General features: G+C 34.7%; 1 protein-coding gene across 1 annotated transcript in view; it reads left to right on the plus strand.

Moving 5' to 3' along the window:
* The window catches only part of PTPRQ (protein tyrosine phosphatase receptor type Q), a 233478-nt gene that overhangs the window by 115487 nt on the left and 98162 nt on the right, over positions 1–19829 (plus strand). The window contains exon 29 of the mRNA XM_035257125.3: positions 17090–17413. Within this exon, the coding sequence (XP_035113016.3) occupies positions 17090–17413 (324 nt within the window). The remainder of the gene's footprint in view (positions 1–17089; positions 17414–19829) is intronic.

The following is a 19829-nucleotide window of genomic DNA, read 5'->3' on the forward strand; positions in this document are numbered from 1 at the left end:
AATTTTGGCTTTTGCTGCCATTGCTTTTGGTGTTATAGTCATGAAATGTTTGCCCATACCTGTGTCCTGAATGTTATTGCCTAGGTTTTCTTCTAGAGTTTTTATGGTTTTAGGTCTTATGTTTAAGTATTTAATCCATCTTGAGTTAATTTTTGTATAAAGTGTAAGGAAATGGTCCAGTTTCAGTTTTCTGTATATGGCTAGCTTGTTTTCCCAACCCCACTTATTAAACAGGGAATCCTTTCCCCATTGCTTGTTTTTGTCATGTTTGTCAAAGATCAGATGGTTGTAGATGTGTGCCATTATTTCTGATGCCTCTGTTCTGGTCCATTGTTCTATATCTGTTTTGGCACCAGTACCATGCTGTTTTGGTTACTATAATCTTGCAGTATAGTTTCAAGTCAGGTAGCGTGATGTCAACTGTATTCTTTTGCTTCAGATTGTCCTGGCTATGTGGGCTCTTTTTTGGTTCCATATGAAATTTAAGGTAGTTTTTCCCTAATTCTGTAAAGAAAGTCAATGGTAGCTTGATACGGCATAGCAATGAATCTATAAATTACAGTCACCCATGCTGGAGTGCAAATGGCATGATCTGAGCTCACTGCAACCTCTACCTCCCGGGTTCAAGTGATTTTCCTGCCTCAGCCTCCTGAGTAGCTGGAATTATAGGTGCATGCCACCACAACTGGCTAATTTTTGTGTTTTTAATATAGCCAGGGTTTCGCCATGTTGATCAGGCTGGTCTTGAACTCCTGACCTCATGATCCACTTGCCTCAGCCTCCCAACATACTTGGATTACAGGCAGGAGCCACCGTGCCTGGCCTACTATACTTTATTAGAGATATGTATAACAATTATTATCTTCCAGTCAATAGCTTGACTTTGTTTTCTTAATGGCACCTATTAATAAGCAGATGGTTTTAATTTTGATGAAATCTAAATTAGCAACTTTTAAGCTCATTTTAGTAGATTTTGTATTCTAACTCGAGATTGTGAAGAATTATCTGTTTTTTATTCTAGAAATGCTATAGTTGTACCTTATACATTTGTATTTTTGATTCATCTTGAATTATGGGTGTGTAGTATAAGAAGTGGTTCAAAGTTCATTTTTTCATACATTTATCAAAACAATAACTATTTTAAAAATACTTTTATTTCCTCATTTGAATTGCCTTGATAGTTTTGTCAATCACTTGACCCTATGAGCCTGAATTTATTTTCAGAATGTATTTCCTTCCATTGATTTATTTATCTGTGATTGTAATAAAACCAAACTGTGTTGATAACTGCAGCTTTATTATAAGTCTTGAAATCAGTTTGTGTAAGTTCTACAAATGTGTTCTTTTTTCAAAATTGTTTTGGCTACTTTTGGTCTTTGCATGTCCATATAAACTTTTAAATTATAATGATCTTATTAATTTTTACAAAAATGCCTGTGGCATTTTTATTAGGATTACATCAGATCTATACATGAGTTTGGGGAGAACTGACATCTTATCAATGATTTATTAATGAATATGTTATTATTTCTTAATTTTTAAAATCATTTCTTACAGCAATGTTTTGTGGTTTTTAAGTAAATGGATTTTGCATATCTTTTGTCAAAATTATTTGCAAGTATTTAATTTTTTAATGTTATTCTAAATAGAATTGATTTTAGTCATTAGTCTGATGCAAAAAGAAATATAATGATTGTTCATTTTGACATTGTATCCTATGACTTTGCTAAATTTACTTCTTAATTCTAGAAGGTTAAAAATTTTTTAAAGAATGTTCTATATTAAAAATATTGTCTTTCAATATTAAAGATATTTTTATCTCTTTCTTAATTCAATGACCTTTTTGTTTGTTTTGCCTCATAGCACTGGCTAACCTCTCCAGTACAGTGTTAAGCAGAAGTGATAAAAGCCAATATCCTTGTGTTGTTCCCAATTTCAGGGAGAAGGATTAGTTTTTCACTATTTTACATGATATTGGCTGTAGACTTTCTGTAAATACCCTTTGTTAAATTGAGAAAATTCTTTCATTTGTAGTTTGCTATGAGTATTTATTGTGAATGGTTGTTAAATTTTGCCACTTGATTCTGAATTTAAGGTTATTATTTCCTTTTTCTCTTTTATTATCTTACTATGACAAGTTACTTGGTTTATTTTTGAATGCTAAGTTAAATTTACATTCCTGATTAAAACACACTTGATGAGATGCATTATTTTACTATATATGGCTGGATTTGATTTAGTAACATTTTGCTTAGGATTGTTGTATTTCTGTTCGGAATAGGTATTGGTCTATAGTTTTCTTTCATTAAAATATTTTTTTCTCAGATATTTACATCAAAGTTATACCATCCTAATATATATAGTTGTGGAATGCTCTTTCCTTCTTTATTTTCACAGTTATTATTTCATCCTAAACTATTTGATAGAATTCACTAGTGAAACCATCTGAACCTGGAGTTTTCTATTAAGCAGATTTTTTATTACTTTGACTTCTTTTTTTTTTTTTTTGTGCTTCTATTTTATTTATTTTATTTTTTTTTAAATTTTTTATTGGATTATAGGTTTTGGGGTACATGAGCAGAGCATGCAAGACAGTTGCGTAGGTACACACATGGCAGTGTCCTTTGCTTTTCTTCTCCCCTTCACCCACATTTGGCATTTCTCCCCAGGCTATCCCTCCCCACCTCCCCCTCCCACTGGCCCTCCCCTTTTCCCCCCAATAGACCCCAGTGTTTAGTACTCCCCTCCCTGTGTCCATGTGTTCTCATTTTTCATCACCCACCTATGAGTGAGAATATGCGGTGTTTCATTTTCTGTTCTTGTGTAAGTTTGCTGAGGATGATGTTTTCCAGATTCATCCATGTCCCTACAAACGACACGAACTCATCATTTCTGATTGCTGCATAATATTCCATGGTGTATATGTGCCACATTTTTCCAATCCAGTCTATTATCAATGGGCATTTGGGTTGATTCCAGGTCTTTGCTATTGTAAACTGTGCTGCAATGAACATTCGTGTACATGTGTCCTTATAGTAGAACGATTTATAGTCTTTTGGATATATACCCAGTAATGGGATTGCTGGGTCAAATGGAATTTCTATTTCTAAGGCCTTGAGGAATCGCCACACTGTCTTCCACAATGGTTGAACTAATTTACACTCCCACCAACAGTGTAAAAGTGTTCCTTTTTCTCCACATCCTCTCCAGCATCTGTTGTCTCCAGATTTTTTAATGATCGCCATTCTAACTGGCGTGAGATGGTATCTCAATGTGGTTTTGATTTGCATCTCTCTGATGACCAGTGACGATGAGCATTTTTTCATATGATTGTTGGCCTCATATATGTCTTCTTTCGTAAAGTATCTGTTCATATCCTTTGCCCACTTTTGAATGGGCTTGTTTGTTTTTTTCCTGTAAATCTGCTTGAGTTGTTTGTAAATTCTGGATATCAGCCCTTTGTCAGATGGGTAGACTGCGAAAATTTTTTCCCATTCTGTTGGTTGCCGATCCACTCTAGTGACTGTTTCTTTTGCCGTGCAGAAGCTGTGGAGTTTGATTAGGTCCCATTTGTCTATTTTGGCTTTTGTTGCCAATGCTCTTGGTGTTTTGTTCATGAAGTCCTTGCCTACTCCTATGTCCTGGATAGTTTTGCCTAGATTTCCTTCTAGGGTTTTTATGGTGCCAGGTCTTGTGTTTAAGTCTTTAATCCATCTGGAGTTAATTTTAGTGTAAGGTGTCAGGAAGGGGTCCAGTTTCTGCTTTCTGCACATGGCTAGCCAGTTTTCCCAACACCATTTGTTAAACATGGAATCCTTGCCCCATTGCTTGACTTCTTTAATAAATATAGAACTATTCATACTTTCTTTTTTAAAATTATTTTTACTTTAAGTTTTAGGATACATGTGCAGAATGTGCAGGTTTGTTACATAGGTATATATGTGCCATGGTGGTTTGCTGCACCTATTAACCCATCATACATTCTGTGTCATTTTATGTAAGTTATGTTTCCAGGAAACTTGACCATTTTACTTAAAATGTTGAATTAATTGGCTCAACATTTTTCGGAATCTGCAGTGATATTCTTTGTTTTATTCATGATGTGAATTATGTTTTCTTTCTTTTTATAGCTCTTAATAAGTATTTATATAGCCAACTTTTATATGGGTTAATGTTCTCTATTGTTTGTTTGTTTCCTATTACATCAATTTCTGATCATTAAGATTTTCTTGCTTCTAAATATTTTGCCATAATGTTCTATGCATTAGTTCCATGTGATTAATATCAGAACATCTGTATCATTACCACTTTTCAGCCTAATCATTCTAATAATTATTGAGAAGGAAATGATAAAATATTTAATTATGATTGTGGGTTCATTTCTTTCAATACTGTCCAGTTTGCTTCATGTACTTTCAATAAAAACTATCCCTTTTATCTTTGGGTACACTCCTCGTATTAAAGCTTTTTTGTCTGTTATTAATATAGCATATGCTCTTTTGTTTTTGGTTTGTATCATACAATTTTTTCTATCCTTACTTTTGAATTATTTGTACTGTATTTAAACTGTCTGGTGGACACAAAGTATATCTCTTGTGAACAACATATAATCAGGTCTTTAATCCTGTCTGACAACCTCTGATTTTTAAATGGATTATTAAATTCATTTAGATTTAAAGCTAATATTAATTTGGTTGACTTTGGATCTACCATTTTCTTTTTGTTTTCTGTATATCCTGTCTCTGATTTTTAGTTCCTCTGGTCTTGCTTTCTCTCTTGCATTCTACTGAGTTAACCATATATTTTTAGCATTATATTTTAATTCCTCTATTGGACTTTTAGTAGTGTTTCTTTGTACAAGGGACTACAATATGATTCCTTGGCTTATTATAACTGTTTAATTTATGTAACTGAGAATAAAATACATGAACTTTGCAAAAGTATTCCCGTGTACTTCTCTGTAGTTTGTGCCATTATTGTTATATTTTTTGTACTTACAACAGTAAGTTATAACAAATTGTTGTATTTATAACTACTTATAACAGTAAATACAACAAATATAACATTAATGGCACAAACTACGGAGTTATAAGTACTTAACATAAGCTACAAGTTATAAGTGCTTAACAACTTGACAGCTGTATATATTAATGTGTGTGTGTGTGTGTGTGTGTGTGTGTGTACACTCAGTTTTTCAGCTGTTCCTTTCTACTATGCTTCTTGGATTCTCCATCATATACATGTAATTAAAATATTAGGCAAGGATTTAAGGGGAGTTTAGTCCCAAACTTTGAGTCTAAGTTTTCTGTTTCCAACTACTTTAGCAGCCTCATACTTTATTCTCTGACACCTTGAGCCAATAGCTATGGGTTGTTTTTGTTTTTTTTTTTTTGTTTGTTTTTTGTGTTTTTTTTTTTTTGCCTTTTTAAAGTTCATACATGTTATCTGCTGAATAGTTTGATATAAGCTATCACCAAACCAGGGTTCCCCATACTGGAATGTTTGTTACAAATTCTTAGCTGCTTTTGCAAAATTTTTGCCCAAAATGTGAATCTGAGCTCTTTTCATTATTATTATAAAGATAACTAGTCACACTGAACACTTCAGTGTATAATAGCCTTAATAACACTTGGTGATGGGTACACAGAAGAGGAGTTTATATTGCAATAATATATATGGCTTTAAATTGATTATTAGACATTTTTATTTCTAAAAATCTTTTGGGCCAGGTGTGGTGGCTCACACTTGTAATCAAGAGCCTTGAAGGCTGATGTGGGAGGATTACTTGAGCCTAGGAGTTAGCGAACAGCCTTGGCAACATAATGAGATCCCATTAGTACAAAACATTTTAAAAGATTAGCCTAGAGTGGTGGTGTGTGCCCGTAGTCCCAGCTACTCAGGAGGCTGAGGCAAAGGATTGCTTAAGCCCAGGTGTTTAACATTACAGTGAGCTGTGATGGCACCATTGCACTCAAGTCTGGGCAACAGAATGGCACCCTCACACCTGTAATCCCAGAACTTTGAAAGGCTGAGGTGGGTGGATCATGAGGTAAGGAGTTTGAGAGCAGCCTGGCCAACATAGTGAAATCCTGTCTCTACTAAATATACAGAATTAGCCAGGCATGGCGGTGGGCACCTGTAATTCCCGCTACTCAGGAGGCTGAGGTGGGAGAATTGCTTGAAACCGGGAGGCAGAGGTTGTAGTGAGTTGAGATCACACCATTGTACTCTAGCCTGGGCGATGAGAGTGAAACTCTAAAAAAAAAAAAAAAAACTTTTGCCAATCAGAGAGTTTTCTTTTGGTTTCTTTATACTACTGAAGCCCATGTCCCCAACCTCACATTATTCTTTGAACCTTTCTTCTCTATTGATTGTTTCTCCTTCTATTTCTTCCTTCTCACTCACTCACTTTCTCACATGGGATCCCTGAAAAATCCCAATTCTTTATTCTTTCTTCTGGATATTCTCCCAAAGCTTAGATTCAGCACTCCTCATGTATATTTTAATTGGTAAGTTTTTATTTACAGCCACAGTTTTTTTTTTTTTTTTTTGATGGAGTCTTGCTCTGTTACCCAGGCTGGGGAGTGCAGTGGCACATTCTCAGCTCACTGCAACCTCCTCCTCCTGGGTTCAAGTGATTCTCCTGCCTCAGCCTCCTGAGTACCCAGTGAAGGAGGAATTACAGGGGCCCACCACCACGTCCAGCTAATTTTTATACTTTTAGTAGAGACAGGGTTTCACCATGTTGGGTAGACTAGTGTTGAACTCCTGACCTCAGGAGATCCACCTGCTTTGGCTTCCAGAAGTGTTAGGATTATAGAGGCCTGAGCCACCACATTTAGCTTGCCACCATTTTTAGAAGAGAAAAAAAGTTGTTGTAAGTAACATTCAATTATATTCAACATTTTTTGGAACTTGTATTTTTGAAATCTGTCCATCCATCCATCCATCCATCCATCCATCCATCCATCCATTCATCCATTGATTTGTTCACTTACTCACATTTTTGCCAAGCAAATATCAGTGTGTGCCAGGTATTATATGCTGACCTGTTTTTTCTGACCTTCTTTTCCTATTCTACTTCACTGTACAGTAACTATTGATATAGACTCAATTCTTCATCTCCGGTGTTTTGATGATGTGAGTACTCCTTTCAAATATTCATTCACTCTCATGATTTCAGTTACTTATAGATACAGATATTCTCCCAAATTCATTTCACCTGACCTGTTCTGCTAACACAAACCTCTCCTGTGATAACTCTATGTATCCTGTTAACAAGATATAAAACTAACATTTTATTTCCTCATACTCCTCTGTGGGTAAATCTCCACAAACTAGTATGTCTTTCTAATTTCTTCATCACTCTCAATGAGTCAATTTAATCTCCAGGTGTTATAGGAGTGATCTTAATAGATAATTAAGTCTGCTTTCTAATTACTTGTCTAAGAACTGTTTCAGACAAACTATGTGAAATCAAAGTTGTTATTTTTGATAGATATTCTCATGAGATGACCAGTTCAGGCAGCTGTCAAAACTGATGAATCTATAAATCAAGCCAACTAATTTTGCCTTTATATTAGTCTGTCCTCACACTGCTATGAAGAAATACCTGAGACTGGGTAATTTATAGTGGAAAGAGTTTTAATTGGCTCACAGTTTAGCATGGCTGGGGAGGCCAAAGGAAACTTACAACCATAGCAGAAAGGGAAGAAAACACCTCTTTCTTCACATGGCAGCAGCAAGAAGTATAAATGCCCAGTGAAGGGGGAAGCCCCTTATAAAGCCATCAGATCTCATGAGAACTAACTCACTAACACAAGAACAGGATGGGGGAACCACCCCCATGATTCAATTATTCTCTACTTGGTCCTCCCCACGACACATGGGGATTATGGGAATTACAGTTCAAGATGAGATTTGGGTGGGGACACAGCCAAACCATATTAGCCTCCAAACAGAGTATGTATAACTATATGTATAACTTGTTTTCTTTGTAATGGTCTCTAAAAAAATGACTTTTCTTCAGAAGTTTTATTGAAATATTTTTAAAGGTAAGTGTTTAACAATATATGGTTTAAAGACTAAAATTATTACAGCTATGGTTTATAGAATGTTGGGCTCGAATTGTCCAACTATACATGCACTGGAATAGATACAAAACAATTTTAAAATATGTTACTCCTATTTCATGCAAATTGAATACATTTATCTTGTAGGATTATTTAATTTGGCACATTAGCATGAATGTGTCAGTCCAGTGCTTTGTAGTAGCACTGAAAATTATGTTTGTGTTTCATCACTTGATAAATACTTCATAATTTCTCTGGATTAAGCCAGGCTACCAGAGAGAGATGCACATGAACTGTATACTTGCAACCTATGAAGAAATAGTTTGACTAAAACATATTTGAGAATTATTTCACCTACCTACTTTGAGTGACATTGTAAGAATGGGAAAAATTAAACATACTTAGGATTTACCGTGTATTGATGTTGCTGAGGACATTGCTTATTAAATTATGGTATCCTCTTTATGGGGTTTTTAGGAAGAAATGTATCTTTGATTTTAGTACCAGAGTTTATTGTACTTTTTGTTCATTTAATTTATTTGTAGTAACAAAGATTTACAATCTTGATTTTCCCTTTATTTATTTGTTATGAAGAATCAAATGTATAATTTACTTTTAAGAAGTCTAAAGTATGTATTTTGTCAGTTAACCTAATTCCTGGATTAATTCCATTTATTTTAACAGTATTTTCTCAGTGATCATTATATCATCACATTCTGTCAATATTTCTTTGCATTTTTCTTTGGCTCTAGTCCTAATTATTCTTAACCTACCTAATCATTGTAATCTATGTTGCACTTCTTGTATAAAGTATCTAACCAGTTTTTATCAAATGTGCCTATTCCTAATAACAAGTGATATGAAGACTCAGACTTTTCTTTAAGTTTACATGTCACTGATTAATCTCTGTCAGTTGTTTCTCTATTGCCTACCTAAACTGCTTTCAAACTTTTACTGCCTTTCAGTAACACCAAACCTGATAATCCCCCACACTTTTTTCTTATTACTGACCTAGTTAGACTGTTTTCCTTCAGCCTAAGATACTTTCCAGTCCTTGACATTTTGTTGCCACTTACATATCTCTCTCCAAACTCAACCTACTTGAACATTTTTTCTTTCACATCTTCACTAATCCTCAATTGTTCCTACAAATTATAGCTCCAAGATCTTCTTCTTTTTCCTGTTGCCTTTACCTCTTTGTAGTTATTTCCATTAACTAAAATATTTTTCATCTACGTGCTAAAGGTGCTTATATTTGACTTGTAACCTGTCCACATCATTCAATGTGAATGTCCAATAAATGCTATTGACTAAATTAAAGTTAGTTCAAAATTTATATCTGGTATGCTGAAATTTGCTTTGCACTTGACTTTGAAGGTATTTAAATTTTTACATTGATTTATACTATGTTAGTGTTAGCAAATTCTTTTATTTGTTTAGGTTTAAATTATATATCTGTATGATACGTTTCTAAAAGGATAGATTATTTAAAATTTCTAGAGACAAAAATATTCTTAATAAACTTGGAAAGATTGGATTGATAATTTTGTATGTTTTATAAATATAATTCATAAATATAACGTTTTGGACATCTGTTTTGCTTAAAAGAGAGTACATCTGTTCCTGAGAATAAAAATATATAGTCATAAATAAAGAACTTAAACTTGGTCATCCAAGTTAGTGTACTGATCCAGGTCAATGAGAAGTCAACACAAACTACCTTCACAATCCTATCAGGAAAGTTTGGCAATCTCTAATAATTGATATTCAGAAGTTTACAGAGTTACATTTTATACATGTTTTCATCCTCTAAGTAGAATTTACTAAATAGTCACTAAATGCTCTCGTGCATTTAAACCTATAACAAACATTGCTTATTTAGATCTACAGGCCCTAATTTCAACTGTGATGAAAGTATTTTACTGATAAGAATAATTTATGAATAAAAATGTAATTTACTGAGTACCTTGGCAGTTAATGTTGATCGCTTCATCACAGTTCAGTCATGTTTAGAAAATCTAAGCAAGCTGTGTGATTACTCCAGGAAGCATGGAATGATGTGTTCAAATTAGTACCATCTGTGGACAGAAAAAGTTTGAGGTTTTTAGTCATTCTTAAAGAATGGAAATCTGATTCTCCATGCTGAAACGAGTGTAATCCTTTTTGTATCTGTAATTCAATAGGGCAGTTGCCTTGAAATAGTCTAGTTCAACACACAGTTCATCAAAGAGAAGATACTGGATATAAATGAGGGTTACTACTAGTCACTTATGAATACTTCTGAGGTAGCCTTTTTTACAAATTTGTCTATAAGTTATACACTATATATGGCCTCAAATCAGATTCATTTCTGGTTTATCTTTCTAAATGCATTTGAGTAAAAATGTGAACTAGATTTTGTACAACGTGGAAACAGAAGGCTGTTTCAATGAGTAAGTTTATGTTTCCACAGTCAACATAAACTTACTGAGTGACAGTATGTTCCAGTGTCCCATTACTGTGCCTGCCATATACTAGGAGGCTGAAAGTGTCGTTATGCTTTCCATAGCCAGGTTACAAATAATTCTTGCTGGAATTTTTATGGTTTTCTTTTCAATACCTTTTTTCTCTGAAAACTTAATTGGAGAATACTAGAGTCTGCAAATTAATATTAATCTGCTGAAAATTTTTACTATGTAGCATAATTTGTTAGTAACAAACACTAGCTATCCTAAAATCTGAACATCAGAGGAAAAAATAGTTGGTCATAGTCATCCCTCCAGTTGGGATCAGGAAAGAGCAGCCTCCTCTGCTTTCTGTAGTTCAAAAGCTAGTGAATATTTTCCTCCCACTTCCCAGGGGTTTAGCAAACTCTAGGGAAAAAAAAATTGAAACATGGGAAAGGTGACCAGTGGTAGATCTAAAAATAAATAAATAAATAAAAGAAGGAAAATATTTGAACCATACTTCCTGATTTTCATGGGGAAAGAGCAGAGTGTAAGATTTTAATGAAATATAAAACTTTTCAAGGCCAGGCCCCATGGATCATGCCTGTGATCCCAGCACTCTGGGAGACTGAGGCAGACGGATCAGTTGAGCCAGGAGTTCAAGACCAGCCTGGGTAACATGGCGAAACTCCATCTCTACAAAAAGTACAAAATCAGCTGAGCGTGATGGCACACACCTGTGGTTCCAGCTACCCAAGAGTCTGGGTTGGGAGGATCACATGAGCCTGGGAAGTTGAGGTTGCCAAGAGCCATGATTGTGCCACTGCACTCCAGCCTCAGCAACAGAGTGAGACTCCGTCTCAAGAAAAAAAAAAAAAAAGTAAAAATTTCTACATAGCAAAAACTACTATCAGCAAAATAAAAAGACAAATAACAGATTTGGAAAATATACCTTCATCAAGTATCACAAAAAGGTTATATTAAAGGCTGAAATAAATAAATAGCAAAGCCATCTACCCATTAGGAAAAAAAAGTAGTAAAGAATACAAATGATAGTTTATAGAAAAATAAATTAAAGCAAGAGAAGTACAAATAAGCTTCACATTGAAATATCATTTTCCCCTCTGAAACTTTACTGCATACTCTGTTGGCAAGTGTGGTGGGAACAGGCACTCTCATGCATGTTGATAGGAGTCGGTATTGGTACAACCTTTTTGGAGTGTGATGTAACAATTCTACAAATATGCATGTTTTACCTAGCAATGATTATCCCACAGATTTACTCACATATACCTGTGGAAAGCATAGGCTTATACATTACAGCTGTTTATTGCACATATTGGACACAGCTTAATATCCTTTCATAGGGCCTGATAAAATCAAATTTGATATATCCATTTCAGTGTGCTTACTCCATACAACCCAAAACACTAAAGAAAAAGGCAAAACATATTCAAAGCGTATATATAGTGACCCTAAATCCCAGTTTCCAGGACAGTCTGGGTTTATGCTTCTTGTCCTGGCATTCCAACCAATAGACATTGCACCTGTCTGTATAACAAATGATTTGCTGCAATGGAGTGAATGTTTATATCCCTTGCAAAATTTATATATTGAGATCCTAACTCCCCGTATGATGGTATTGGAAGGTAAGACTTTTGAGAGGTAATTAGGTCATGAGGGTAGAGCCCTCATGAATGGGATTAACGCCCTTATAAAAAGACTGCAGAGAGCTCTTTTGCCCTCTTTCTGCTATACAAGGACATAGCAAGAAGCCAGAATTCTAGAACCAGGAGGCTGGTTCTTACCTGAAATCCACCATGCTGGCACCCTGATCTCTGACTTTCAGTTTCAGAAGGATGAGAAATAAATTTCTATTGTTTGCAAATCACTGTCTATTGTAACTTGCTATAGCAGCCCAAACTAAGACGGTCAGGCTAGGTATACATACTCTTTAGAAGTAAGGGAAGGGACTGGCATGAGGAAGGGAGTAGAATATGAGTTTAGATGAAGAGAAAGGGAAGGCTGCACTCCAGCCTGGGCAACAGAGTGAGACCTTGTCTGAAAAAAAAAAAAAAAAAAGAAAGTATACCACTGTACTTCAAATAAAGCTAAAAATCATACATTTGATTTAAAGCCTCGGTGTGATGTGATTTCACCTACATCACCTACTTTCTCTCTTCCCATTTGTCTCCTTGTAGATTCAGCAGCCTTCATTAAATGTTTTCAATGTGTGATGCTCTCTCTTCTTCAGGGTCTTAACATCTTCACACACCCTGATACTTTTTATCTGTGAAGCTTCTTCTTATCCTTCAGATCTCTAATTAAATTATCCTTCATCAGGAAAGCTAAATAAAGTCCCCTGTTACAACCTCAATTCATTTGCTCACATTCAAAAAATATTTATTGAATCACTATTTTGTTTCATGCAGTAGTCTGGACTCTGAGAGACACAATCTGATATGTACATTGACATTTTATATGTATATAACCTATAAATAAACATATTTTGGATAACTTTTTAATATTTTTATTGAGATGGATGCAGAAGCAAAACCTTTCTCAATCTTTTATATAGAACATTGGGGTGATGTGGAGGTGAAAGTGGATTAGGCTACTTTGCGGTGAGTTTTCAGTGCAGAGCTAAGATTTATAGGAAAGTAAATATCAGTTCAAAATAATGCAGGCTGTACAAACAAATAGAGCTATCTGAAAATAAATTTTAAAATAAACTCCCCTTGAGGTGTTGAGTTTCCTCTTCCTCTATATACATAAGCAGAGGCTGGATAAGTAGTGATAGCTCATTTTGTAAAGGGGAGGTTGTATTGGTCTTCTATTGCTGTGTAACAAATTTTCACAAACTTCCTGGCTTCAAACAATACCAATTTATTAGCTCATAGTTCTATAGGTCAGAAGTCCGGGGCATGCTGTGTGTAGGTTCTCTACTTAGTCTCACAAGCTAAAGTCAAGTTGTTAGTCAACATTTTCTTGTGTAACTTAGAGTCCTCTCCCAAGTTCACATGGTTATGGCAGAATTTAGTTCCTTGCAGTCATCAGACTGAGAGCCCCTTTCCTGGCTGGCTTTTAGCTAAGGGCTGCTCTCAGCTCCTAAAGATGGTCTATGTTCTTTATTATGCAGCTTCCTCCTTCTTCAAAGCCAGCAATGGAGAAATTTTTGTACATTGAATCCATCTCTTTAAATCTTTGACTTCCTTTTCTGCAAACAGCCGAAAATACTATTCTGCTTTTAGAGGGCTCAGGTTATAAGGTCAGGTCCATTGAATAGTTCTCTATTTTAAAGTAAACTGATTACGAGTCTTAGTTACAGCAGCAACATAGCTTTCCATTTGTCCCTAGATCAGGGTTTGGTTGAGTAAGTGGAAGAATCTGTTTGTATAGGGATCGAGAATCTTGAGGGGTATCTGCAGACACAAAGGTCAGACAAAGAGACAAGCTGACCAAGATGATCTCTCAATTTCAAATTCTGAGATTCTGTGATTTTCTCATTTATTTGCCTGTTCTTATGGATTCAATCGCCAAAATATATCTTTAAAACTTCTGTCCTGTTGCTATCATCTAATTTCGTCTTTCCTGGACAAATTAAGTAGTCTCTGAATTTCTCCCTTTTCCTGTTTTGCAATTACCAGACTGGGCTTGATAAAATGTACCTCTGGACATACTGTGACTTTTTTATAGCTTTCCATTGCCTGACAAGCTATCTATAGTGTCTTCTGACACACTAAGTCCCCAAACTATTGTGCAGCATTTCTGTTATTGCCAGCATGAATTATAAGCTGCAATTAAACTTGTCTTAGCTCACCCTCTCTTCTATGATCTCCACTTTTAGAATCAGTGAAATTCCATCTCACATACCATCTCTTCTCTAAAGACATTTTCTGCACACCCAAGTCAATCAAACGTATCTGATTTATGTTTGAATATTTTGAAAATGTATCTTATGTTGAGATGATCCGAGTTCAAATTTAGTGACTGAGGGATTTGAAAAAATTATGAAAATTCTACTTTTTAGCCAATTCTAAAACTTCTTCCTCTATGAATGTACATTTTTTTTCTAAAGATAATGTTTTCTCTAATTGTTTTTCTTCATGATAGGTAAAAGTAAAACAGAATGTGTTGTAAATAGTGTGACAAATGCTCTGTCTTACTACTACTTTTAATGTGAATGTTCCATTAAATGTAGTAATATTTGATAATAAATATTAATATTTAAAAACAAAATACTTGAATCTGATCATAAGACTAAGTAATCTAATAACTGTCTTCCACTGCTTTATAACTTCTCTTATGTTTTGGTAAATATATATATATGTATATATGTATACATATATATGTAGTATATAAGCAGATGTATAAATAATTAGATAGAAATTTAAGATGAAATCCAAAATTGTAACTGAAGTCCAGACCTCTCTACAGAATCCAGACTCAAGTACCTATCTAGTATGTGATATCTCCTTCTGGGTGTCTGAGAGGAATTTCAAACTTAACCTACTCAAAAGAAACTGTTAATCTTCCTCCCCAAAGCTTATCTTTCTCACAATCACTAGTATCTTGGTTAATAGTGACTTCATCTTTTTATTTGCTCAATCCAAAAACCTTAGGGCATTTTTTATCCCTCTCTTTCTCTGATATTTTATGTACCACACATCAGCAAACCCTGCCAGCTTTCCTTCACATTATATTCAGGATCTGAATGTTTCTCTTCCCTTTTGCACTACCACCTTGGACCAGGTGGCTGTGATCTCTTGTGTTGACACTGCAGTTGCCTGCTAATTACTCTCCTTGTTTCCAGCCTTGTTACCTTTCAGTCTGTTCCAAACACAGTAGCTAGAATGATTCTGTGAAAGAGAAAGCCTGTCACTTCTCTGGTCAAATTAAAGCCATGACAATGTCCTCTAGTGTCATATACTGGTAGCCTCTACCAGCAACAGGACTTCTTGTTGTTCTCCAAATATACCAGGCATGCCTCCAACTGTACAGTTTCCTCTGCTGCAAATTTCTCTTTCTGAAATATTCACATGGGTAGGTTCCCTACCTACGTATGGAACTTAGTATCTTCTAATTTCTTCTCTGACTACCTAATTTAAATTTTCCATATCCCTGAAACTCTCCTTATTCCCATTCATTTTTTCTCTGTAACACTGATCATCATCCAAAACACTATACAGTTAGTTGGCCCTACGAATTCATGTGTTCTGCACACAGGTTCAATCCACTACAGATGAAAAATATACAAAACCAAAATGTATCTGTACCCAACATGTCCAGACATTTATTTCTTGGCGTGAATCCCTAAACAGTACAACAACTATTTACAGAGCATTTACATTGTGTTGGGTATTATAAATAACCTAGAGATTATTTGAATTATATGAGATGTGCATAATTTATATGTAAATACTATACCATTTTATATAAGGAATTTTAACATCTTCTGATTTTGTTCTCTGTGGAAGTTCTGGGAACCAGTCCCCTGCAGATACCAAAGGTGACTATGTACAATACTTATTTATACTTTTATTGTTTATAGCTCCCCTGAATGTAAATCTCTTAGAGGCAGGAATTTTTGTCTGTGTTGTTCATTGTATTTTCAGCACCTACAATCCCACCTGTACATATATGATGTTCTTAGATATTTATTGAATGTTGAATTAATGTATGTAGAGATCAATGAGTTTTCTAAATATTTATTAATTTTCTTATTTTTAAATGTCAATATTAACATACAGTTTGCATTCATTATGTAATTTTCACATGTCATCATTTTGATTCTCTTTATCTCCATCTTCTTAACAAGGGTCCTTGGAGATATACAAAGAAAGGCATGGTTGAGAAAAGTTCCAATACCACTTATTTCATTGCTCTTTCATATTTCTAACCTTAACATGCTTATATTACTTGCCCGATAAACTGTCTCTTGAAAACAGGACATGAATTCCTACCACCAGGCTCAGAGCCTGACACATGATATGCATTTGGCAAACCAGTAGTTAGTATGAAAGCAAACAAATGACTCCAAGTAGGATCATGTGTTAATTCTAAATATACATGAGATAAAACTTTAAAAAGATGAATTACATACATTAAAATTGTCAGTAATATTGTTTATTTAAAATTGTTTTATAATCAACATTTACTAGCTATAAGATATGCTTGTGTTTATTTAGACATTTAAATACATAAACATCTTCCCTTGGAACCGAATATTACAAACATATATCATACCTAGGGAAGTACTTAGGATGATATGAACATACTGTTTTCCTTCGTAACGTTAAATATTTCTATTTGAATCCAAAGTTTGTCTATATAAGCCACTTATGATTAAATTTGGGAGCAAAATTAGGAATTAACAAATTACAATTATTTTGTCTTCTACCTTTTTAAAATGGTGGTCTCGGAAGCATCACTTTAAGATTCTTCTCATTAAGTGTGGGGATAATTAATCTAAGTGCTGTAGTAATTTGACAGATCTCTACTAGGTGCTCCATAATAGAATTCTATTCTTTCTTCTGTTTATAAAGTGTTCAGTAATTCTACCTGCTTTTAATTTTTTCCTTTAATTTTTAGTTCCCAGTGTTCCCACGAATATTGCTTTTTCTGATGTTCAGTCAACTAGTGCAACATTGACATGGATAAGACCTGACACTATCTTTGGCTACTTTCAAAATTACAAAATTACCACTCAACTTCGTGCTCAAAAATGCAAAGAATGGGAATCTGAAGAATGTGTTGAATATCAAAAAATTCAATACCTCTATGAAGCTAACTTAACTGAAGAGACAGTATATGGATTGAAGAAATTTAGATGGTATAGATTCCAAGTGGCTGCCAGCACCAATGCTGGCTATGGCAATGCTTCAAATTGGATTTCTACACAAACTCTGCCTGGCCGTGAGTATTGTTCTGACATATACATACTGATTTCTGTTATATTCTATATCTGTCTATAAATTATGCTTTATACTTAATACAATTACACGTAAAATCACTGAACATAGAAATAACTGAGGACACTGACATATATAACAACGCGTTTATTTTTAATTTGATTGAAACCCAATGAGAAATTCAATGTTAGTCATTATTAGGGATTTTCTCAAACTCCCAAAGTTGTGCCACAGTCCTAGAGTCTCATGTTGCAACATTGCATTGTGGGAAGCGTCTCTGATGGTCTACCATTAAGCCATGCTGATTATTATCTAATGCCTTTGACCCATGCCCACATTTTTCCTTCATATTTGGAGGTTCTGCTGCTTTTAAGCTTGACTTTACAACCTTTTCAGTGACTTCAAACTTATATACACACACATGTGACCACGGTAACCCTGATTGATCTGTCTGCAGGTAGTTTTTCAGCTTGCATTTTTCAACTGCACAAAATCCTGAGGCAAAGAAATATCAAGTGTTTAACTCCCATTTTGAGATAGGAAGAAGAAAAAAATACAGAGGAAAACTACAAAAACTCAAAATTATTTTACCATATAAACATCTTTCAGGACTTTAAATGCTTTTCTATTCCAACTACTCAGTGTATAGGTAAAGATTGCTCTTGCAACTTAGGTTTTGTGTTTATAACTAACTGATTGTCCTGCTTGCTTAGATAATATCAGTAACCATAATTAAGTAAATAAATTTCTGTTCCTTATCCTGAACTCTGTCTACATAGAATTGTGATGGTTTCTATGCAACACAAATAAGTTGCAAATCAAGTCCTACAAACCAGAGCTCTGGGGAATGGCTGCATTCTCTGAAATGCCATTTCTGCCCCAGCCCTCCAGAGCATATTTCAGGTTTGCTAGGTCACCCGTCCCATATAAGTCCTTCAGATATGGACCTTATGTTATCATCTTCCTGTCTTGACTGAGACTCTTAAAAGGTGATTCCTTTCAAATCCAAATCACATTTTCTTAAACATTTTTGATACTTATTATTAAAGTGGTATACCTACACACAAACACACACACACACACACACACACACACACACAGAGATTTTCAGTGAGAAATACCATGTTAGGCACTTACAGGCAGTGAAATAAACTTTGATCTAGAGGCTTTATTTTGTAGGCCACCAATTGTGTCTCTTGTTTCAATTTCCCAGAGTATCTGGAATAATGTTCGTAACAGTAAATGTCCAATAAATGTTTGTTAATGTAATTCAATATTTGAGGTAGAACTCTGACAACAGTCTGTAACACAATTGTCCAACCCTTTCTCTCTTTAGCACTTTGACACTTGGTTTCTGTAAGGTCTGCCCTTCTGGTTTTTATCCTGCCTTCTTAGTAGCTTTTTCTCAGTCCCCTTTGCTGAATTATTCTCAGCAAATAATTCTAACTGTAAGCATTGGAGAGACCAGAGAGCTATACTCAGCCCTTTCTATTCTTTATCAACATACAACCCCAAGGAAATTTTACCTTAAGTGCCTTTATTCTGGTCTATGGCTTTGAAGTCTACTTACATCCTGATTCTTCTCAAATCCTATTTCCAGTCCTGAATGCTGCCTAGAACTCCAGATCAGTATATCTACCTTATCAACTAATCATGGGCATGTGTTTTGAATATATATCTAAATTAGCATGACCAAACACCAAACCTTCTCATATCATTATTTATCTGTTGCAGAAAATGAAAATCTAGGCATTATTCCTTTTCTCCGCAATCCTGCCAGTGATTCATTTCAACCACACCATCTAAACAAATCCCTCCATTTGTATTACTATTACATTAGTCCAGTCCTTCATTACTGCTCCCACAGCACTAGCCTAACTAGCCTCCTACACTGCCAGACTGGTCTTTTTCAACCTAAAGCAGATGATGACACTTTCTTGCTTATAGCTATCCAATGAACTCCCATGGCTTTTAGAATAAACTTTACATTTCTTAACATAGTTAACAAGCCCTATATGACCTGGCTCTTACCTTAAACTTTAACATTATTTATATCACTTTCTGCCTTACCATTGTCTTCCACTCCTCTAGACTTTTTTGTTGCTTACACAAAATAAATTCTTAGAACGTATACCTTTGCATTCCCTGTTTCTTTTTATTAGAATGTTCTACCGCCTTCTTCACATGAGCAGATTCTTATGACATAGATAGTTACTTAAATGATGCCTGCTCAGAATGAATGAATTTCCCTGACCACTCAATCTAAAAATAGTCTTGCAGTAATATTCTACAATACTATTTTATTTTAATGAACATTTATAATTATATGATCATTTTTATTTACTTGTATTTAGGATCTGCCTTGATCATTGCTGTTGCCTCCTTCTTTATCTTTCTTTCTTTCCTTTTTTTTCTTTCTT

This window comes from Callithrix jacchus, chromosome 9, assembly GCF_049354715.1.
Source record: "Callithrix jacchus isolate 240 chromosome 9, calJac240_pri, whole genome shotgun sequence".
Taxonomy (NCBI): domain Eukaryota; kingdom Metazoa; phylum Chordata; class Mammalia; order Primates; family Cebidae; genus Callithrix; species Callithrix jacchus.